Raw genomic sequence first — 22,919 nt, 5'->3', positions numbered from 1 at the left:
ATAAATAAATAAATAAACTATATTTTTTTGTCAGAGAGATAGAGAGAAATTAAGAAAAAAAAACAAGAAAAAAAGAAAAAAGGAAAAAAACGAAAAGAAAAAAAAAGTAGGATCCTTTGCAGCGGCAAAAATCATGCCGTTCGATTTTCGGCGTTACTATTGAAGACTCTCTTATATCGATCCGCCATATATACGGCACCGTAAGTGCCATCTTCTGACCGTGACACGCACTATCATCATCGCGAAATTCTTCAATGAACGACGAATTTGGCGGTAAATTTACAATACTTATGAGCGTACGAGCTTGGATTTCAATGAATCTGCAATATGAATGACCCGATCGATACCATTCATGATCTTTTTGTCGTTCGATCGACGAGATTTCGTTCGGGGCATACATTCGAAATGGGATCAAACTCAATTGCGATATCAAACGAATCTTTCAGAAAGTTCTTTATAATATTCAACATATTCTATGAAATGCGTATGAAAAGCTAAGAAGAAAGAAAAGTTTCTACGGTAATACTTTTTAATTCGTGCGAACGAAGATTACTTTCGAATCAAATATGCTTCTCTTTGAATGTATTAACACGCATACGTGCGTATGCACGTAAACGTAGGTATATGTAAGTGCAATAAGTGGAAAAGATGATGGTGGGTCAGGCGTACATTAACGATCAACTCTCTAGCACGTGCAAACGCGCGGTAAATAGCGCGCGATGGGAATAATCGACCCGATACAAATTCGTTTCGAGTTGATCAGTTTTGGCGCGTTGAGAGTACGTACATATGTATAAACGTATGTAATACATATCCAGCGATCGTATGTAATAAAATAATCAATCGATGCTAACGACAAAGAAACGAGCCAAATGAAACGAACGAACAATAAGTTACAACACGACAAGAGAAACCTTTCAAAGGATACTTTCTCTATTATTGCACTTCTATTTTGTATCTTTTTCTTTTTCTTTTTTATTCCTTAATCTTTTTCCAAGCTTTTAACTTTCTCACAAATGAGAAACAGGCGCTCGTAATTATATATCGTTTCTAATTAATACTTTATATAAGCTTTCATTCTCTGTGCAGTTTCAAATTATCTTCTCAAAGTATAACGAAATCAAAAAATAATAATAATAATAATAATATGATATCATTTGCGATCGTATTTTTCCATTATTATATTACTTTTTCCTTCTACGAGAAAATGTAATGAGAAGCAACTGAAGTGAATATACTATGTATATTCCGGTATATACATATATATAGGGCATATCATAATATTCCAACGTATTATGAATAGAAAAATATAAAAACTTTCTTATATTAACTTTTGTCACGTACGACATTGTTTCCGAGATGAATCTAGTTTTGTTGTTTTGCCAATCGTCAAGCAGTGTTCATGAAAATTGCACAAATAAGTTATTCCAAGTTTTAATACAAATCTCAAATCGCGGTCTTCCGATCTTTTCTTTTCAAAAATAACAAGTATTAATCAAATTTTTTAATCATTTTTTTTTGTATATATATATTTCGTTTCAACAAAATAATTTTTTAATATTAAAATATACCCTGTATGTACCTACATGTATATATATATATATATATATATATGTTTATTTATTTAAAACGAAATTTCACAATACATTCTCGTGTTTGTGCGTGAACCTAACGTCGACCGCTGCTACCTTTGATCTTCCGAAAGGAATATCGATGGCCGACTACACTTTGCATAACCACGAAGAAACAGATTCAAAGACTTTTCCACCTTTATCGTGGCTTTGTTCGAGGCAATTTATTTAAAGCGTATGGGGGAAAAGAATGGAACTTTTTCTGGTCGTTTGATATTATTATGGAGAGCCAATAGGAAAACTTTGTATAATAAAGAGACTTTCGTCGAATTCAATAAATATGCTCAGTGGATCAGTCATTTATTTGTTAAATCTAGGATTAACTAAATCAGACGGAACAACAATCGAGATTATATTTGCATAAAAGATCTTCCTAAAAATCGAATAATAATAAAAAATAAATAAACAAATAAAAGGAAAAAGAAACGAAAATCATAGTTATAGAAATGGGAGGACTCACCAAGATTGTCGTATACTGAAACTCCAGAAACAATTATTCTAGTAAAAGCAAACCAAATTCAAAGGTTTGTTTTTTTAGGATCCCAAACAAATCAGATAAATTCTAAGTTGTACCATACTTGGGAAATATACACAGAAGACTGCACATAAACTAACAAACGAGTTGGGTTCTTACGACTAGCGAACCGATACGACCCACCTTCTCCGACGTTCCAATATCTAAGATCTATGAACTCAACTGTAAAGCTACTGTTACGTTGTGATAGTATCGAGTAAAGCTACTCTGTCGAAGAAGCCTCACAATTACGCGCCCGTCCATAGACACACATACACACACATAAGTTCCCACATCACTTGCCGATCTTTAAAGAGACAAAAATCTTAAGATCACAAAGTATCCGTAAGAAACAAAAAGAAACCCATTTTGTTCGATCAATAATGTCATTTTCCCGTGAAACGTTACAAAGTAAATTACTCTAGGAAATCCCTCATGCTCGTCTTTTCCAAGGAATCCTAACAAAAATCTTTACGCTGATGAAAAGGAATGGATGTGAACGGTGACGTAGGATTTTTCATTTTACCCATGAGATACGTACGTCGGATAACTGAAAAAATTTCGTCGGTCTTTTCTTTTTTTCTTATTTTTTTTATACGACAGTAATATATTCCATAAAAAGAGTGACAAAAGATAAACGCATAGGGTGTCCTATCCACTCGAAAAAAAACATATCGGATTACAAAATCTTTTTCGGAGTGTTTAGTATTGTGTTACGCGTACAGGTAAAAATGATACCTTCACTCTGGTGATACTCTTTTGATCAGTGATATGTTTTTTCAAAATACTTGAAATATTCACCTTGTATACGTCCCCATGACTTTTCTATTATTTTAAATGATATAAAAAATTATGATATAAAAAATTAAGAAAAGTGAAATGTAATATAAAAAACAAGATAAGAATCTTATGGTTCCAAGTTTAGTGGAAACGTTATTCTCCGTATAAATAACATATATAGATATATTCCATCGCATTAAATTCAGTTCTCTACTTCAACTGAAATTAATCGTAAGTACGTGAACTGGAATAGTATGTTTGCTATTAAAGTAAAACAATGTTGGATAGAATGTTGGATGTTTCAAACGAATTTCATTGATTCGAACAAACGCAATTTTAGTTATTTGATTTTATTGATGTTTACAATTCGATATATATATATATATATATGCATTAACAACGTAAATTTGCAATAGAATATCTGAATTAATAATAGAGAAAACATTTATAATAGAAACAAAATTAAGCTTCAATTAAAGCGAAATAACGTCGTTCGTTTGAACGCATTATTCTTGAGATTCAAATAAATTTACGGATAATAAGAAATGGAATCAGCAACAAAGAAATAAGATAAAGAAGAAAATAATTTAATTTCGAAATATTGGATAAAAAAAGTTGAAATAAAGAAAAGGAAAAAGAGAAGAAAATAAGTTTGTTCTCATTCTTATGCGAGTTTGACGTACTACTTCAGTATTTCTTAAGTACTCGGCATAAAGTTTTGTGTCGCTTTCACCCTGCACGAATTCTCTCTCTCTCTCTCTCTCTCTCTCTCTTTCTCCCTCTCTCTCTCTTCTTATCTTGAAACGCTACGATGTCTGACGCTGCAGGGGAAAAGATTTTCAGGGTGTATAATAATAATAATAATAATAATAATCGAAAATGCGCGTAGAGAGACGACGACGACGACGACGACGACGACGACGACGACAGCGATAAATCTAGAATCCGCCTCAGTTGGATTTAAACTACATTTTCAACCTTCTGATAAATTCTCACAAATGGGATGGGAGAGGAAAAAAAATAAAAAGGAAAGAATCCTGTAATTAAAGTTCAAACTTTTGAAAGATCTCCTCTCTCTCTCTCTCTCTCTCTCTCTCTCGTATTATTAAACTAAGCGTTCCGTTGAAAATATATAAATACATTACAAAAAAAATAAAACACGTAGAAGAGTTCAGAGATGTTTTAAAACGATACTCGACGTTTGATAATTAAAAAATGAAATACTTATTTATTTCCTAACAGAAGACTGTTGCTCGACGGATGCCCAACGACTTTTCATAAATATTTAAAAATGAAAATAAAATATTTATTTTGATAGATATATACCGTCGATTAAAAACCTTTACGTATTTTTCATGAGTATTTCAAGTAAATTTCGAAAAATCTAATTAACAGAACGAATTTATATTTTACCTATCAGAAATAATTTATATATATATATGTATGTATATAATTATATCAAAATATTTGTTACTTTATATTCGAAACTAAACTCAATAGAGTCACCGACGAGTCGAGGAAACTCGTCAGCAAGCTTTGACGAAAGAAGCACCAGAAATCTCATGGGAAAACACATTGGGAGCACCCAATGGTGTGCCTTTCGATGACGACACGAAGGATCTCCTTAAGAATTGCCTCGACGTTTCGATTCCATCTCAAACCACCATAACGGATATCATCAAACGTAGCTCGACCTTTCCTATAAATTTCCCTATAAACACCGTCAGATGTTCAGCATTGAGAGACAGAGGTGTCGGTGCTGATGTATTGGAGGTCAGTATTAATAAAAAAAAACAACGAAAAAAGATCCAATCAAAATCTAATTTTAGAATGTAGAATTTCTTTTTCTTTCTTTTTTTTTGTTTGTAATATTGTATATGTATACTTTACGTACCAATTATCTAGATAATACGTTCGTGTATAATATGAAATTATCTGGATAATATTCCATGCATTTATTTATTTATTTATTTTTTGTTTTCTTTATAATTTACTTTCCTTACACTCGGTTGAAATATATTCGGTCAAAAGTTCAGATTAAAGGAAGGACGAATTGAAAAGAAGTTCCCTTCGTTAATTCGATCGATCAAACGAGTCGGTTGTTATTGCCTCCTAATTAAAAAGTTTCCTTCTCCTTGGGATCATTTTTCACTTATTTGAAAAAAAATTTATTTCAGTTAAACGCTAATTCGGCGTATCCATTGATCCATGAGGCCATGCTACCACTAATAGCGCGATGGTTAAAGCACAAACGTCAATATGGTAGTGCGATCGAGAGAGCTCTTTACAAAGAAATGGGTCTTATAGAGTTTATTCAACGGCTTCTCGAAAAAAGAGCCGTCAATTTCTTTGGCTCGGACGATCGATACAAGCTCATCGATGGAAAGACCGGTGTTGACGGCTGGGAGAGCGTAGGAACGGATTATGAAAAAGAGCCGCTGGTGAGTGCACAAATATAAAAATATAAAAATAGAAGCAAAAAAAAATAAACTAAGAAGAAAATTTTACTCGACCTCGATAAAAATGTTCTTTTTTCTCGTTTAATTAAAATTGATCGACCTGATAAATCTCAGATCTTTCTCTCCTTTTTTTTTTTTTTTTTAATTATTACATCGATCGTTTTCGTTTTAAAATCTATACAAGTTCGTACGAACGAAATATGTACGTAAATAGCGATCGTTGTTTCTAGGTCCTGACAAAGTGCCTGTCCTACGACGAAATCAAATTGTCGTCAATGATCGTAGTTTCATCTCACACGGAATTCATCAACGACGGTTCTCGAGAAAATAGGGGAGTAGTAACAAGTGATCCAGACTCCGTCCAGCCCCGAGGCGTTATTATGGGCGTCGTGGGAGCAAGGTTCGCGTTTATATACCTAACTCGTACAATTAATCACGAAAGTGAGCACGTGAAAAATTAGCCTCTGAGGTGTCGCTTTTTGTTACGGCTACACCTTTTTTTCCCTTCTTTCTTTCTTCTATTTTCACCCTCCTACTCTCTCGTCGAGGGAAAAAAAAGTTGTACAACTTTCTGGAACAACTAGACTAGAACAAACAGTGCCGAAAGCGGTATCCTTTCTGCACTTGTTTTTTTATACTTTCTTTTATACGTGTATGTATATGTATATGTGTGTGTATCAACAGTTTAAAAAAAATTTATTAATAGTCTTTTTTATATGCAGATTCGAGAAACCACGAGTTATGGAATATCAGGATATACTTATAACTCCTTTACAAAATAATATGGATAATGGGTAAGGGATTAAAAGAATTATATCGATATTTTTAAACGATATTTTCCTCATTATCTCTAATGATTTTGACAATGGATAATTAGAAATTATCTATGCTTTGACATATCATATTTCGATTAACTTTAAAAGTATAAAAGATAACTCTTCCAGCAAAGATACTTATGATATGATCGTACATAGTAATACAATCCCTTTTCCTTGATATAGATACGGTCCAAACGTCGAAGGTACGACACAAGAAAAGCGTGGGCTTAGAATTATATGGGCGAATTTTTACGGAGAAATCTATCATCCGCTTTACGAGGAAACGGTGAAGCGTATTAAATCTAAAGACAATAAAAGATATCTATCGCTTACGAGTCAGACAGTTTTCGACATTGAAAATTACATGAAAAGAACTCTTCTATCGGTTGAAATAATACTTTTAGAAGCGAATACTAGAGCCGAAAAACAAAATACCACTGCTTTTCTTCACGTTGTTGGATTCGGTCTTGGTACGTAAACGAACATGATTTTTTATTTATGCCTTTTGATTATTTTATTTTTAACCGAATGGAGAAATGTTATGAAAAGAAAAAAAAGAAACGTCGACCTTTCCAATCGAAATCTGGAATTTAAATCAATAAATAGTTTTCTTGAAATATTCACAAAGCTTTCTCCTATAGCTTTTCAAATTATTTTTAGAGAGAATTGTTTATCAAAAAATGAAAGATTATTTTAATCATACGTTATTTTTAATTCTGATAAAAAAAATTTTATTACGTAAAATATCGAAGGTCAAGAATTTTATTATTTATAATGAAATCATTATCGCGTCGACGAAATCTTATTAGTAAAAATTATTAAAACATTTATTAGAGATTTATATATAACCATATGTTACATGAGATATGAACGCTATGAAATAATTAATATCGACAAAATTAATACCCATCGCCATCGACGAAGTAAAATCGAGGTTGAATGCACACACGAAATTAATTGATATGTATTAGTACACCGATCCATTCCGCAAATGATCGTAACAACGTCTGACTATCCTAGCGAATCGCATATAAGCTCATACGATTCAAATTAAAGAAGAAACGTTTAACTTTAAAATTATATTAAAAATGATTAGAATAAATAAATATATAGAAAGTATAAGGGTAAACGTGTTAAAACATGTTTTTGAAAATTACAGGAACATGGAAGATAATACAAGATCAAGAAATATATTTCTTAAAGACCTTTGAGATAGCAATTAGAAAGATGAACAAGAAATTGAAATACGTATCAGACGTGATGTTCGCTTACTTTAGACAACAGAAATGTGGGAACACAGGAAACGGCGATTATCTTGGAGGTTCGCTAATCGATTTTGTTATCACGCGTCCGATCTGAATCGAGAGCTTGTAATTAACGTAATTAATGATCCTTCAGATATCAAGATCCATTTTGCTCTGAGAGAACCTCATAGTAAATTATTGAGATCGACGGATGCAAGCAAGTTACTGATCGTAACTTATGCTTGGGACGGAAACGCTCTACCAGGTTGTTGATCTTTTTTAATTTAATTAATTTTTTTTTCTTTTCTTTTTTCTTTCTTCTTTTTTATCTTTTTCTTTTGAAACATATCGTCTCTGTTTATCAATCGAAACGACGAAACGAAACGAACGTCGTCGACAGATTCGTAGTAACGAATTCTTATCCCTAATTGCAGTCGACTTACAGGGAACGAATTTTGGAGCGGTTATCTCGCATCGAGTGGAGATCCAGCAGCAGCATGCAGCAGTCAAATAGCAGAATTGCATAATTCTTGGATCAATCCAAGAACTTGCGGTGCTAGTTTACACATCGCATCTGCCGAGCATGGAATTTTGCACATATCCGACTACGCGAGACTTCATCTTACTTAGGTAAGAAGAAATATAAGTTGGAAGTTGCAAGTTTCTTTAAAGTCTTTGTGATAGATGACTTGGAAAGTTAATATATAGATCTGAAAAGTTATGTGTATAAAATGAAATTATAGCTATATATATATATATATATATATATATATATATATATATATACACATGCAATATAACATAGTTCACTTCGTAACGTATTACCTCGAAATCATGTTTTCAGAATAGATACCGTGCTATAGGAAGTTTATATATCTACGTTATAAATCGTTAGTCATGAAATATTTGATAAATATCTCTTTTGACATCCATAAATGAAAATTAATAACACATCTACTTATTTGGTCAATATTTTTATTAATTAATAGTAAATATCTTTTAAAATACACGATCGATATATATATATATATATACATATATGAATATTCTGCTCAGTGTAAATAATTACGTCGCTTATATTACGTACTTATAGCTTATTGTAAATACTGATCACATTTATTAAAATTTATAAATCGATTTAATGTTTAAAAAATACTGAATAAACAAATCAGTCGATAAATATGAAAATTGTGATTTTAGGAAAGGGCCGGCCCAACGGGCAGCGGTCAACGAAGACCATCTCGATCACCGCGCAGTCAGAGAAGTCGGAGTGCCGATGTTGATTGCTTAAAAAAATATACCGAAAGAAGAATCGAAGGAAGAAGACATACTGACGTTGCCGATACTAGTAAGTTAGATACGTCAAGATGGATACCATTGGCAAAGAATGTCTCTCGGGGTCAAACGAGTTTGAAAAAAACGGCACAAGTTTCGAAGGACGAAGATAAAGGACGATATGAGAGTAGCTCCAATACGGTGAGAAGCGATTCGATAAAGTGGCAACAAACTTCTTCGAGTAAGATCTCAGAGGAAGTGGATGAACGTAAAAGGAATCTACCAAATGAAAGGAAAGTAGAAGAAGTAGAAGAAGAAGAAAAAGCTAAGTTTCATGGTAGACAAGCAGCTGCTCGTAGTCGAAGTACTGACGTTACTATATTCAAGAAAGAAAAATATACCGAAGAACGAAGACATACTGACTGCGGTGATATCAGAATTTCATCCAGGTTGTCATCATTGATTCATTTCATTTCGATCATTAATATTTTTAATATATTTGTTGTATGTATTTTTTTCTTTGTATATTTTGTATGTATATTAATATTCTATATTTGATTAAAGTTATCGACAAATATCGATAACTATAGTAATATATATATATATTTTTATAAATATAATACTTTTTGTTTTCAACAACTTTAATCAAATAAAACAAAATTATTTCTATAAATGTTACAGTGGCGTATCGATATTCGATATGGAAGAGTCTTACCGATTTCTAGCAACCTTTGAAATACTTTCTTCAATAATTTTGCGTATTAATAATTAAAATATGACTTATTATATCTCATCGATCAAAATCCTATTTTTAAATCGAAGATTTGTAGGATCGATTAAATTGTAGATTCCTACATTATCTTCCTTGTCGATGATCGATCGTCGAGCTCATCGCCATCTAGCGTTGAAACGTCTGAACTAACTTTAGCGCAAACCCCTCTCGGTAGGCAAAATTGTATCAAAATACACGTTGATACATCACAGTTTCTTAAATTTCTACAACTTACGATACCTGCGTTATTTAAAAAAATGTTTCGAATGAAAATTATTTGTATTAATTGAATCTAGCAGGATATATCTATATATACATATATATAAGTTTATATACATTTATACAATGAAATTGAAATGAAATTGTCGATTATTAAAAAATACTATCGTAAAGTTATGTAAGGAATATTTATCGAGAAATTATAATTTTGCAGATGGATACCACAAATAAATAGCGCCAGATTTCGCAGTGACACGTCGACATTCGCGAAATTCACAAATTCTTACGAAATTACGAAAAATGCTGCAACTAGGTGGATAACGTTCGCGAAAAATCCATCGCCGTTTCCAACGCCTCGAATGAATCCCGATAAAAAAACACAGATGGAAGAGAGTTCACGAAAAAACGAAGAATCTTGTACAAAAGAAAACAAAACTGAAGCAACAAAATGGACACCTTTGCGAAAATTTGCATCGCCTGTACCGTCCAAACGAAATACTGAAAACGATACGACACCAGGTATAGAAATTAAAGAAAAAAATATTATATTATTAACACGTTTTATGAAACTAATTAATTGAATCTTGTAGATTTATCGGAGATCACTCCGCAAAATCGCTTGAAAAACAACGACGCGTCTGATGCACTTGACAAAGCTAACAGATTGAGCCAACGAATGCGAGATCTCTACGATTTCAAAACGGAAAACGAATGGCCAAAGAGATTAAAGAATCGACCGTACGAAGAAACGTGGATAAGTAAAAGTAGTAGCGAGGAAGAAAGACATCCTCCCAGTGGTCGTAGAAATAGTCAAGATATGGAATTTAACGACAGATCGTTACGAATCAGGGTGATTGTTTTGAATCGTTTATCTAATCCCTTCGTTTTAATTATTGAATTGATTACTAAGTAATATCTAAATCGTCAGTATTTTCCGTACAAAAAGAAATAAAAAAACAATTCTCTAGGATACGAGATCGCAAATGCATCGAACGGACGAATCGAAGATCTTCCATAGCGACACGGATGAAAGATCAAAGAAATTCACGGAAAGGCATAGCAATTCGGAGGATCTTGGATTACGCGGTACTGCCGAAAAGTTACGAGCTCAAAACCGACGCACGCAATCGGACGATTACGACGAAAAATGTAGGAAAAGGAACAGCTATCGATCGGATAGCAGAGAAGAGGGTTCCCAACCGAGAGGAGAACAACGCGTACACATTGAAAACAAAAGGAACTCCGACGCTAGTGGAAGATCTCAGGAATCACGTGGTAGTTATGCCGAAGTTGAGTTTCCTAGTAAAAGAAATTCACGAACGAGCAACGTTAGTTATGCCAGTGTCCTTAATCCAACTGGCAAGAGAGGTAGTTTAGAATGCAGATCGACTCAGCGTATTCTCGAAATGCCACCACGAAGAGCATTCAGTCAAGGGGAGGGAAGACCGGCCACTCCGGTACCACCGGTCGAAATGAACGCAGATCGTGTCGTCGCTGTTAGATTGATCTCGGAATGTCAAAAGAGAGACAGCACCAGATACAAGGTCTATCTAACGTAAATAAAGGCGGAACACGTTTCTAAAGATTTTCTAAATAAATTTCGAGGAAATGAGAAAAAAAGGAAATAATAGAATATATCTTTCTCGACTCTTTGCAGATCGATCAATCGTTCGATCAATCTTTAACCATACTGATTTATTATACAATTAGAGTTCAATGTGTTTCTTGAAATAATCACCTGAAGCACTTACTCCTCGACTCGCCGTGTATGCGTTGAACATTTCACACGGAATTATTATTATTATTATTATTACTATCGTCGTCGTCGTTGGACGTGTACATCGTTAATTCTCTGCAAATATTATTTACTAATGGAACGTTCGATGTAAAGCTGGAAAGAGTCGAGTATTCGTTGTCCTGCTAGGTATATTGAAAAATCGATATTTTCTGAAAGGAAAAGAAAAAGCGAAGGAGGCTAATAAAGTCTTTAGATTAGAAATTAAATAAAGTTTGAAGTAAGGTAATAGAGTTATTAATGTGCCTCTCATGTTGAAACGATTCCAAATCATAAAAGTCAAGGAAAAATATATAAATTTGTGCCTGTAATAAGAAACAATCAGGGTAACAGTGAGTGATATATAAACGAAATAATTATTATTATTATTATATACCTACGTATTATGTATAGTATTATTACGTGTTTAAAGCGCCGTTAGCTCGTCTCATCGTCGTATTTTCCACGTGAAATACTCGTTGAATTTTTAAAGATTAATACACCTTCAAGTATATATGTGTATATATATATATATATACATACATAAAATAATATTTAATATATAATATGAATATTATAATTCACATATATATATATATATGTATATACGTATATACAACTTGTGGCAACTGATTAAAATAAACAATGAAATCTTTCGTTCTTACAGTGTTAACCAATAAGAAAAAAAAAATATATATATATATATAGTAAATATGTTCGCAAAGTATTCATTTTTTCTTGTGTTCAAATTGAATGAATACTATATCTCATTTGATACTGCGCCACAGTTATAAATAAATAAATAATGTTATATCATAATCACATTACACTCGAAACGTAGAAAAAGGCAAGAAGAAACGAATGACTATTCCACACTCGCGTTGTATGTAAGAAATATACAAACAAAACTAAGTGTTTTAAACGATTAAGAAAAAAGAAACGATGTGACGAACTCTCTCTTTCTCTCTTGCTCTCTCGCTCTCTCTCTTTCGCAAGCGCGCGCGCACGCGCGTGATCGATCGTTCTTTATATATTATAATAATTAAAAAGTCACTGCACTGGTTTAAAATACGCCACACGCACAGGATGTACAAAAGTGTCATGCTAAACGAACATAAATAAATAAATAAATAAAGTTTTTGTGAAACGATGATTCATGAATGTTTCTTTTCTCTCTACGTTTTCGATGCAAATCACATAATATTGTCTTTCTTTTATTTACATTCAAGGAAATATTTACGCTTTCTGTCCTATAAGAAGAATGAACGTTTATTGAACGAATTACTTGTAAAAAAAAATATAATTATATAAAAAAATATTAAAAATGTGATGATAAACCAATCACATAGAAATAAAAATATCTCAAATCCGTAAGACAGAAAGTCGACAAAAACTATTTTCAACCCAATCCTCAGGTCTTCATTGATTCCCTTTTTTTCAATGTTCACTTTCTTTCGACGTGTCGAAAATCCTGACGAAAATTCCCCGTTGTATCTTTGGCGAACGTGACCTTAACTCTCTTCCTCACTTGAACAGGATGTTCGGTGATCGACGACGATCTACACTCTCTACCAATGCCAGACTGTTCGTCGTCTTGTCTTTCGACTTTAAGTAATCTCTTTTGTCCAACACTCGAACTATTTCCATTAGTTACTAAAGAGCCATTCGTAGATGATACGTTGTAATTGATTTGTTGGGATTTTGAAAAATTGTTGACTCTGTTGGAAACGGTTGATGAAGACGACGTCGTCGTCGACAACGACGAGGACGACGACGAGGACGACGACGACGACGACGATGATGACGACGACGACGACGACGAGGATGACGACGATGACGATGACGACGAAGATGACGAGGATGATGACGATGATGATGACGAGGATGACGATGACGACGACGAACAAGATAACGAAGAACGAATCAGATTAGAGCCTAAAGAATGATTAACCGAATGATGGTGACCTTGAGAAATAACGTTCGAGGGCTCCACGTGTTTATCAACCGAAGAAGCCGACAATTCGTTCAACGATACAGCTGGTACGATCATTAGCAAGTTGTTGCCATTCTTATCACAGGCGCCATGATGACCGACAGGATGTTGTCTCTGTTGTTGGCCGAGATAATGGACTCTGTACGATTGGAGAGCGTTCTCGTTGATCTGTTGCTTCTCTTGTTTCGTTAAATTAATCGGACACTTTGTCTGGTAAGAATTGGTCTTTTGAATACCATTGTTATTATTGTTGTTATTGTTATGATTGTTATTGTTGTTGTTGTTATTAAAGTGTCCCTCACATTTTATTCTGACACCATCCTGCGTATGGACCACTCCGTTTCGATCTTGAGCATTCTGCCACTCAAGAACGTTGCTCAGTAACCTTATGTATCTGTAAATATATTTTACGTAATTTGATGACAAAAATTATCTATAGAAATAGAAAAACATTCTTCCTCTCCTTATTTATGTTCTCTTTTTTTTTCTTATCCTTCACTTGCAAACTTCTCTTATTAATTTGTGAAAAACAGATAGGAAAATTTTCGATAAATTTCCTATCTACATAGATAATTAGGTATACTGACCGTATAGCCATCCTTAAAATTTCATTCTTCGACAACTTTTTATCCGGAGGATGAGTAGGAACAAGCTTTCGAAGTTCAGCGAAAGCTCCGCTGACGTTCTGCTGTCTCCATCGTTCACGACTGTTCGTAAATAATTTCCTAACACCTACGTTTCCTATCCGAAGTGTGGGCGAGCCTAGTTGACCGTTACCAGAAGATGGAATGCCGTCTAGCTATGAAATTATTGCCGATTATAAAACAATATCTCATAATCTCTTGTAACGCGAATAAGAAAAAATAAAAACATCGAAAAAACATCAAAAATTACAAGGATAAAACGCGACAGAGTAAATCTGTAATTGGAAAGAGGAAAAAAATAAGAAAAAAAAGATCTGTCGTGTATTTTTATTTTTTTTCTCTCACGGAATTCGCACGATCCCTTCTACGTCTTCCCTGTTCTTCTTCCTCGTCGGTATCGTGGGAATAAAATTCATCGGAAAGGGTTGCCTCTTCCTCGGTATCTCTCGGAGTACCCGGCGAATCCCCCGGCTCTTCGGCAAGTTCTCCTTCGGCTGATAAAAATGATTCAGCAGGAGAACCATTGTCCGTTTCCGTTGTTACACCGTTACATCCATTATACGTCAACATCGGCTGAAAATTAACGTCACGTTTATTGTTCGTCTCATTGTTCGACGTTAATCTCGTCTCTATCTTAATTACAGATCGTGCCTTAATAAATAACGATTTATGCCTTCCTTGTTCTCTTTCGATCTTTCAAAGATTTATAACTGAATGTAACTTTTTAGTTTCCTGCTCATATGCATGTATCTTTTTAATGAGCAATTAATTTTTTCATAGGAAATTAGGTGTTTAATCCTATCGAAAATCATATCAAAAATTAATGAGTGCGAAATATAAATTAAACTTTGTATAATGCAATTACAATGCTTTAAGCTATATCATAACTTTTTACTGATCTATGTTATACTATTTTTTTTTTTTTATCGATAATGAAAAAATTAATTGTATTTGAAAGGAATCTCGCATGTATGTAATTGTCCACCGAATAAATATGAAAGCACTATTAATTATTTCTTAAATATTATACTGAAACATCACTCTTGAAAGACGATCACTCACACAAGCGTTTCTAACGATAAGATTAGGAAATTGAGAAGAATTTGTTGAACGCGTCGACGGAATACTAGTAAATATATACCGTAAATAATCCACATTCACATCCACATTCACTTACACACACATACACACGCGTACGCACACACACGCGTTCTCGTTTTATCTACACAAATTCGTAAACGTTCACAGATATACGTCGTCGTAATTGAATATAATTCTCTTTACGATTTCTCATCACTTACAACTCCGTCGCCGTTCAAGAACCAACTGAATCGTAATCTACGCATCTCGACCTTAAAAGAAAAGGAAGAAAACAAATTGTATACAAACGAATATCTTACCATGTCGAACTGATCGACCTTGCGAGGACAATATCGAAAGAAACGAAAATATTGAAACGTACATTAACAACACTGTTCTCCGATCGGATGATTCATCTATTATTAAAACTTTTCTTGTTTCCTTTTATTTTCACCGTCGAAAACTTTTCAAATATCAATCACTAGGTATAAGTTATATGACCGACGAGGTCAAATGAAACGATTTGACTAATAGAAAGTCTGCAACTCTAGTAGCACACAGCCGACTTCGGTAAAATGAAAATTTTGTACGACGAAGGCGGAGCTCTCTCTCACTCTCGTGCTTTCTCTCTCTCTCTCCCTCTCTCTTCCTCTCTCACCCTCTCTTTCTCTCTCTTTCTCCCTCTCTCTCTTTCTCTATCTCTGGTAACTTGATCTCCATGGGTGGAGCTCGTCTTTGGACCATCCCATATCGCTTGCACACGCGTCCATCCAGCCTCCCTCTATCGGTCCACCAGCAGATCGTTTTAAACGCCACAGAGAGGGAGAGAGAGAGAGGGAGAGAGGAAGAGAGGGAGAGAAAGAGAAAGAGAGAAAGAGAATCCGCAAAAGGGAGCATGTGACGTGATAAGAGAAATCGCTCGGCTTTTCTCGCTCGTCCAATCAAATCGACCCGGGGACATTCGTTATTAAATCTTTTTATACGCGTCGCGCTTCGTTCACTCCTTTTTTACAAAGGAAATTAATAATAAAAATATAATCGTTTTATAGCATTAACGACGCATTACCGACGCTTCTTACGTATTTCTCTACGTACGTTTTAATCTTCGTGAAAAATAAAAAATATTTTCTAACTTATGTGCTTAGTTTTAAATGATATATCTACTCGTATTGAAAATCATTTCGAAGTGGTGAAGATAAGTGGACGAAGGTAATAACGGACCCATCAAAGGATTAAAAGTTCCGCTTTAAAAAAAATAAACTTGTGATTTAAGTACACTTATCTCCGACTCTCATTATCGTGCCTGCGAGAGATGGAAAGAGAGAGAGAGAGAATTAACTGTTCTCCTCCTCTTCCTGTTGTTTTTCAAAAATACACGTGTATTCAAGATGTCTCGCTTGTGTGTTCAACGAAAATGTGAAAATAGAAGACAGTTGACGTTTTATCTAATCGTTATCGGTACGTTACTGATTCTACTTTCGTTAGTAATTTTTTCAAAAAATTAGAGAAACCTGCAAATATTCGAAGATGAAATTAAAAAGAAAAAAATCCTTCTTATTTATTCTCGCGCTCGTAATTTCTTTTTTAATTTCTATAAGAATCTATAAAATTTAACGTAAAATTTATCATGATCGCAAATAGAAAACGTATATGTTCCTGGACTTAATTTTTTCAAAATTAAAACAATTATACTAATCGGGAAAACAAATAGAAAAATTCCCGTTATATCTATTATCATTAGAAATTTATTTAAAAATTGACAAAATTACTAACTCCCAAAAATCCCATATAAGAGGAAGTAAAAATAAATCAAAGAGGAAAGTTCCGCTTTAATACGAATTTGCTCCCACGCAGATTGGCTTAACCATATGTAGTAATAGCGCTCGAATGAGCATCATCGGGAAGATGCTATCATTTAATCGGGTCGACACGACGACAGTTTGGATTCGTCCTAGCGTAAAAACTATAAGCACCCTACTAACTTCGGTCGTGGTGTCGCAATAAAACTTTTTGGTGATAGCCACTTGCCCAGAAATGAAAAGGGTCCTACGATTTCTCACCCCCTCTCATATCCCCTGTCGTACCTCCCATACCTAATGTATATTAATCAAGGATTCTCTCGTATTTTCTACGTAGCTTGCACATTGACTCCTCGAGGGATTTAGCTAATAGGAATTTGATTGTTTGGGAAAGATTTTCCTCAAGAAGATAAAAGAAAAAGAGAAGAAGAATGGAAGATAAAAAATTGTTCAAACATTTATATAATCATCTCGTTAAACGACGATTAGCGAAAAACGATAAAAATGTAAATATAACGTAGAAATGACAACTCTGTCTCGAAATAATTTTTCTTTCGGTTGCGATTTTTCATTGATTGCAAATTAAATTTAACATAAGGCATGAAAAATCAAATAGATCTGTGCATTTAGATCGTATTAGTGACTCGTATCACTGGGAAAGAAGATCATTTTAAAGTCATTTAAATCCTATGAATTATTTAATAGTACTAATAGGACCGCAGTCTCATAGATAGCGGAGTGTACTGATCCGAAAATAATTTTTGGCGTACGTTCGGCACGTGCGTGTGTCGAGTGATCGTACAGGGAAGTCGCGTGTGCCATACCGATATAAAAAAATTCTATAAGGGGATCCTGATTTTCTTTCTTTCTTTCCTTTTTTTTATATCCTTCCATTCTTCACTTTGGACTGTACTTTTTCAAACCATATCCGAGAAGATCCTTAGAAGAATACATTTTTTTAACATTGATCTTAAAACGAAAAGAAAAGAAAAGAAAAGATTTATATGCCTTTTTCATTTTTGTTTAATAAAGTAGTAATTTATATAGAAATAAAAGTACCTTAGCCTTATATAGGATGTTCACATACAGACACAGTTTTGGAATATCAATGTTCTTATGGGCCAGCATATCCCTCAATTTGTTAATGATTTAAAAAATAAAAAGAGAAATCTAGAAAAGAGAGAAACGATATCAATGTTTAGAAAAATGTCAGTGTCGACGATAAAATGTATCCTTCCCTTTGAAAAACGAGGATCACCCTACGTGCTTTTCACTGCCGACGGGGGTTGCACTATTTGCAGTGGTTTCCCACAGGGTTTGCTAAGTTGTGGCTCAATTTTAGCGCGTGACAATGAATAAAATTCGTAGCATTAATGTCGCTTATCGGATACGATTACATTTTTCTATGAACGATAGTCATCTTTCAAAAAAATTTTTATATAGGTACCTAAATTTATTCGAGAGAAATATCGTGAAAAGTCATTTTCGAAAGGCGTCTATATAACGACAGAGACAAAGAGAAAGAGAGAGAGAGAAATAAAATACTATCGTTAAACGAAACGATAAATTGTAGATTAAGATTAATGACACTACCAATAGATCTGCATTTGTATATACAGGGTGAATCAATCGTATTCAATCTAAAATGAAAAAGAATCTTTTTACTGATCTAAAAAAAATAAAACATACAAATGTTTTACATATATTTAACAAATTTCAAAGTAAAAAATCATAAATTATCACTACATAGACGATAATTATGAGCTCACCCTGTATGTAGAAACACATAAGAAAGTATCTCTATCGTTTTCCAAGAACTTAACTCAAACATACTCTCTCTCCTTTCTCTTCTTCTTTCTCTCTTTCTAAAAAAGAAACAAAATATGTATAAAATATACCGTATAGAATAGAATAAGATAAAAGATGATAATAAAAAAATCGTGATTAGGTATGAAGTGAAAATCCTTGGAACGTGACACGAAATCGCGTTGGTACATAGAAGGAAATTCTAGGAGGAAATGAGGGCGTGTCGATAGAAAAGAGGCGTGTCTCTGTTGGTTTGCGCAGTGTCCCATGAACATCAGTGTGCGTTCGAATAGAATCCCCATACTGGTGGTATGGATTGTACGAAGAGGAGGATGGAACATAGAATGTATGTGTATGTGAGAGAGAGAGAGAGAGAGAGAGAGAGAGAGAGAGAGAGGGAGAGAGAGAGAGAGAGAGAGTAGATCCCGAGCAAGAGGGGTATAAGGGTGAAATCAATTTTCGTTATCGTCGTCAACCAGACACCCCATATTAATTCCGTTAGCGGGTGTTTGCCTTTCCATGTGTGCCCCTCTCTTACAGCCAACCGATAGAAAGCCTTAAGTACTTCGAATGGAGATCTAAAAGATAACAGCGATAATAATAATAATAATAATAATTATTATTATTATTATTATTATATAGCGATAGTTGTACTAATAGTGATAGTTATAGTTACAAGTATATAATGATAGTTTAGTAATAATAACAGTAATAATAACAGTAATAGTGACAATGATAGCGATAATAATAGTAATAACGGTAAAAAAACAAATAAATTCGTACTTGAAACTTTTCCTCAATTCATTTATATTGAAAATCCTTCGTCTAATTCACAAAGCTTCGAAAATTCGCTTAATTTTTTAACAACGTCGTTCCAGCGCTCAATTCATGTCGATGACGATAATGATGATAATAATGGTGAGAAAAACAATCTAATATTCTTCGTATCAGTAAGCTTTTTCCTTCTTAATTTCTTATTTTAAAAAGTTCTATTTCGCAAAACTTCAACAAACAGGAGCCATTTTACTTTACTGTATTACGTCATCACAGCGCGAAATTCAAATCGAATTCTCGGAGAATCTTTTTCTTCTCATAAAAATGGCTGGTCGAATCTTCGTTGTAATTGTTTTATTTTCGGTGATTAATTCGAATTATGACGTGAAAAAAAAAAGAAAAGTTTAAAATTAGAAAAACGATTGATAAATCATTGTAAGTATAATTGTCAAAATTTTTATTAAGGAAAAAATAAACAATTTTTTATATCATTATAGATTCATCTAACCTTATGCAGTTATGAATCTAACTTATTGCTCTGCAAATTTTTATTTACAAATGTAAGATCCAGTTGGCAGGTAGGTGCAAAAAATGTAATATATCAAGTCTTTAGATTTAGTTTTGTTTGCTAAAAACATTTGAATGTTATATATAAATTACAAATAAGATATATCTCAATCTCTGTAAACACTACTTTCAATAGAAAAATTCACAAGAAAAATATAAAACTATGAGTAAGTTATATTAATAAATTATTAGATACATGTAAATATAAAAATTATTTCTAACATAATTATCTTTTTTTAATTATATACTTATATTTCAAATCACACAAGATTCTATACAAGAGGAAATTCCAACACAAACAGAAGTCGGTCTTCACCTTGGTTTACCATTAGCAAAAACACTATTTGCTTATGATCATCAGGAATCCAAAAAATTGTTAGGATTAATACCACCACTAAAACATGTATCCGGAGATTTCTGGATTTCACCATGTGCACAAATAAGCAAAAAAGTTTTAAGCTTACCACAAAATAATAATATAATTAAAGAATGTACACATTTAGGAATACTTGGTAATAATAAAATTGTTACATATCGATATTATTGCAATGAACAAACTCTGTAAAATATATAATTAGCCTTAGGACAAGATCTGCTAAATAAATGGAAAGCAGAAATTGAAACAAATATGAGGAAAGAATGTAGAAAGCAGTTACTCGATCAAAAATATTTATGCGAAGCTGAAAAGCGTCAAGCGATTAAAATCAATACACAAAAGGTCCACATGATGTGGCAAAAATATATTAATACTATAGAATGTAATATGCAGAAAGAATTACAGGTGAATGGTTTGAATTTATATATGCATCAGTAAATATATAACTCTGCTAACTCTGATAACTCTGATAACTAGACTGAACTTGCAAAAGTTATTCTTAAATGCAATAAAGAAATACAGAAAGCAGTGGTACAACAACGTATAGATATGACACAACATATGTTAAGTAAAATACGTAATGAAATGTCTTATATGGTAGCAGATCTTCATGAAGAATTTGAACAAACTCGCAGATCACATATAGAAAATATAATAGCAGATTTTAATGAGATATTAAGGTATTTTCACGAATATTCCTCTGCACACTTTATAATGATACACTTATGGTGATACACTTAATTTATTATAACTAATACAGGAAGGAACATATAAAAAACAATAAAAAAATAGAAAAACTGAGAAAAGAAAAAACGGAATCATTATATGTTCAAAAAATAAGACTTGAGACAAAGAATATGGCTAATATTATATATATGCTTTGCCTTGAAAGATTACATTCTAATCTAGAAAAACAACAAATACAGAATCACTTCCAGGTATTTCAAACTAATACATATTTAATTTTGCAAAAAAGATAGTACTATCTATTCAAATATTTCTTTATTTTAGGACAAACTCTGTAATTTGCAAAACATTATTTTGGATTTAAAGAAAATATTAAATACGACCGAAGAAATTGCTGAAAGATATCAAAACGATAATGAATTATTAAAAGAGAAATTTGATAAGATTAATCAAGAATTTCATAAGTTTGTCACTTTTGTATTTAACTCTGTACCAAAGCAAGCCGAGTTTGCATTACCTTCAGAATCTATTTATTCACAACAAATGGATCAGACTTCAAATGAAAAATTAGATAAATATGATAAAATTTGTCAGTATGTACTTGTAGAAAAACAAAATTGATTGTTATTAAAAAAGATAAAAATAGTAATAAAATTAACAGTACTCCTAATTAGTACTAGTCAGTAAGTCAATAAATCATTGAAATTTTTTGGATTATTCGTTTGACAATTACGATACCAGTCTGGGTCTCGTTGTAGACAAGATGCAGTCCGTTGATAAAATTGAGCCTGTATAACAGCTTTGGCACCAAATTTACTAATGGGAGGTAAACTATAATCATTGAGACGCCATCCATAAAGCCAATTTGTACAATCGGGAAAATAAAAACGATCTTCTGGTAATTTCTGTAATCTAAAAAAATCAAACTTCATTTTTAATTATTCCGTCAAATATCGGCCAACAAATAATAATACGCTCTTCAATCTATTTGTTAACCTTTTACGAAAATAATTATTGCTGCAAATAAAACTCTCAACTCCTTTTTCATAAAGAATGGCACGTATTTCTGGTTCTATTGGTTTCATCATGTCAATATTCACAGAACCATCAAGCTTAGGTGGTCTCCATGTTGGCATGTATTTCTTACTTATCTGTAATATGGCAAAGTATAAATTTAAGTTGCGATTACATAAATATATATAACGTTTGTATAAAATATCAGTTGATACAAAACTTTTGGCTCGATCTCATCTTTTTTTGGCAATTCTTTTTCTTTGCTTTTTATCTTACTTTGTATTGTGCTCTTTGCAATACCTAAATTGTCTATTAGTTTCTGTTGATTCTTTAAAAACCATTTCATACGTAAAAATTCTTCTTTCTTGTAATTCTCTCTGTGGAATAACTGACACCGATTATCACACATGTTGTTAAATATATCTATCAAAAGTAATTCACATATTAATTTTGTATATCCCTTATGTAAAAGTCTAATGATAAGTGTAAATACTTATAAAAGTATAATTTAAAATATGAAGGTGTCAACTACATTAATACTACTACATGTTAATACACATTCATAGTATTGTGATGTTCTGATGTTTTTCATTCTTACATCAACATAATTAACATAAGGAATAAGGAATAACGATAAAAAAAGTATTTATATACAAACGTATACTTTGTAGAATTATATATTTACACTGTTAG

At 32.8% G+C, this 22,919-nt stretch overlaps 5 protein-coding genes across 11 annotated transcripts in view; 3 read left to right on the top strand and 2 right to left on the bottom strand.

Moving 5' to 3' along the window:
* Positions 1–8,795, top strand: part of LOC127068840 (uncharacterized) — a 33,190-nt gene extending 24,395 nt beyond the window's left edge. The window contains exons 2-10 of one of the 2 annotated variants that reach the window (XR_007783225.1): positions 4,426–4,698; positions 5,103–5,366; positions 5,615–5,784; positions 6,107–6,178; positions 6,386–6,672; positions 7,362–7,523; positions 7,601–7,711; positions 7,881–8,076; positions 8,647–8,795. Coding sequence is in view for 1 of the 2 variants with exons in the window: in XM_051005139.1 (XP_050861096.1) it covers positions 4,426–4,698; positions 5,103–5,366; positions 5,615–5,784; positions 6,107–6,178; positions 6,386–6,672; positions 7,362–7,523; positions 7,601–7,711; positions 7,892–8,076 (1,524 nt within the window). In the remaining variant the exon portion in view is untranslated. The remainder of the gene's footprint in view (positions 1–4,425; positions 4,699–5,102; positions 5,367–5,614; positions 5,785–6,106; positions 6,179–6,385; positions 6,673–7,361; positions 7,524–7,600; positions 7,712–7,880; positions 8,077–8,646) is intronic. The other variant, XM_051005139.1, reaches the window with a different exon arrangement.
* LOC127069188 (uncharacterized) lies at positions 8,131–12,639 on the top strand. Its single transcript, XM_051005964.1, has 5 exons — positions 8,131–8,142; positions 8,647–9,170; positions 9,927–10,231; positions 10,303–10,562; positions 10,681–12,639. Exons 1-5 carry the CDS (start codon positions 8,131–8,133, stop codon positions 11,269–11,271), a joined length of 1,692 nt encoding a protein of 563 aa, XP_050861921.1. The 3' UTR covers positions 11,272–12,639.
* LOC127068843 (uncharacterized) lies at positions 11,348–20,430 on the bottom strand. 6 transcript variants are annotated; one of them, XM_051005145.1, is made up of 6 exons: positions 20,091–20,430; positions 19,592–19,920; positions 18,062–19,386; positions 14,469–14,696; positions 14,067–14,278; positions 11,348–13,873 (listed from the first exon to the last, which is right to left on the bottom strand). In XM_051005145.1, exons 3-6 carry the CDS (start codon positions 18,128–18,130, stop codon positions 12,931–12,933), a joined length of 1,452 nt encoding a protein of 483 aa, XP_050861102.1. In that variant the 5' UTR covers positions 18,131–19,386; positions 19,592–19,920; positions 20,091–20,430; the 3' UTR covers positions 11,348–12,930. The 6 variants fall into 6 exon arrangements, with proteins under 6 accessions (XP_050861102.1, XP_050861103.1, XP_050861106.1 ...); XM_051005146.1 differs by lacking the exon at positions 20,091–20,430 and having other exon boundaries at positions 18,062–18,642; positions 18,772–19,386; positions 19,592–19,847; XM_051005149.1 differs by lacking the exons at positions 18,062–19,386; positions 19,592–19,920; positions 20,091–20,430 and adding exons at positions 15,265–15,475; positions 15,586–16,028.
* LOC127068846 (uncharacterized protein C6orf163 homolog) lies at positions 20,251–21,833 on the top strand. The gene is made up of 6 exons (XM_051005155.1): positions 20,251–20,316; positions 20,419–20,661; positions 20,728–20,930; positions 21,003–21,205; positions 21,286–21,463; positions 21,537–21,833. The coding sequence occupies exons 1-6, from the start codon at positions 20,313–20,315 to the stop codon at positions 21,831–21,833; spliced, it is 1,128 nt and encodes a 375-aa protein (XP_050861112.1). The 5' UTR covers positions 20,251–20,312.
* On the bottom strand, positions 21,720–22,758 carry LOC127068851 (protein ATP6V1FNB-like). Its single transcript, XM_051005163.1, has 3 exons — positions 22,447–22,758; positions 22,209–22,363; positions 21,720–22,124 (listed from the first exon to the last, which is right to left on the bottom strand). Exons 1-3 carry the CDS (start codon positions 22,633–22,635, stop codon positions 21,893–21,895), a joined length of 576 nt encoding a protein of 191 aa, XP_050861120.1. The 5' UTR covers positions 22,636–22,758; the 3' UTR covers positions 21,720–21,892.
* Between the last annotated feature and the right edge of the window lie 161 nt (positions 22,759–22,919).

Source organism: Vespula vulgaris, chromosome 14 (genome assembly GCF_905475345.1).
Source record: "Vespula vulgaris chromosome 14, iyVesVulg1.1, whole genome shotgun sequence".
NCBI lineage: Eukaryota > Metazoa > Arthropoda > Insecta > Hymenoptera > Vespidae > Vespula > Vespula vulgaris.
The sequence above is the reverse complement of the archived record's forward strand: the minus strand, read 5'-3'. Positions and strand labels throughout refer to the sequence as shown.

What these genes read in the sequence shown, in the direction of transcription:
- LOC127069188 (XM_051005964.1), top strand. An exon ending in GATATCAGAATTTCATCCAG is followed by an intron (nt 9,171 to 9,926) that starts GTTGTCATCATT and finishes ATAATTTTGCAG; the next exon opens with ATGGATACCACAAATAAATA. An exon ending in TGAAAACGATACGACACCAG is followed by an intron (nt 10,232 to 10,302) that starts GTATAGAAATTA and finishes TGAATCTTGTAG; the next exon opens with ATTTATCGGAGATCACTCCG.
- LOC127068843 (XM_051005145.1), bottom strand. Translation starts at nt 18,130, where the DNA reads ATGCTGGCCCATAAGAACATTGATATTCCAAAACTGTGTCTGTATGTG. An exon ending in ACATCCTATATAAGGCTAAG is followed by an intron (nt 14,697 to 18,061) that starts GTACTTTTATTT and finishes GTTAATTTTCAG; the next exon opens with CCGATGTTGACGTATAATGG. An exon ending in GAAGGGATCGTGCGAATTCC is followed by an intron (nt 14,279 to 14,468) that starts GTGAGAGAAAAA and finishes ATAATTTCATAG; the next exon opens with CTAGACGGCATTCCATCTTC.
- LOC127068846 (XM_051005155.1), top strand. An exon ending in TACACATTTAGGAATACTTG is followed by an intron (nt 20,662 to 20,727) that starts GTAATAATAAAA and finishes ATATATAATTAG; the next exon opens with CCTTAGGACAAGATCTGCTA. An exon ending in ATATGCAGAAAGAATTACAG is followed by an intron (nt 20,931 to 21,002) that starts GTGAATGGTTTG and finishes TCTGATAACTAG; the next exon opens with ACTGAACTTGCAAAAGTTAT.
- LOC127068851 (XM_051005163.1), bottom strand. Translation starts at nt 22,635, where the DNA reads ATGTGTGATAATCGGTGTCAGTTATTCCACAGAGAGAATTACAAGAAA. An exon ending in AAGATGAGATCGAGCCAAAA is followed by an intron (nt 22,364 to 22,446) that starts GTTTTGTATCAA and finishes GCCATATTACAG; the next exon opens with ATAAGTAAGAAATACATGCC. An exon ending in AATAATTATTTTCGTAAAAG is followed by an intron (nt 22,125 to 22,208) that starts GTTAACAAATAG and finishes TGATTTTTTTAG; the next exon opens with ATTACAGAAATTACCAGAAG.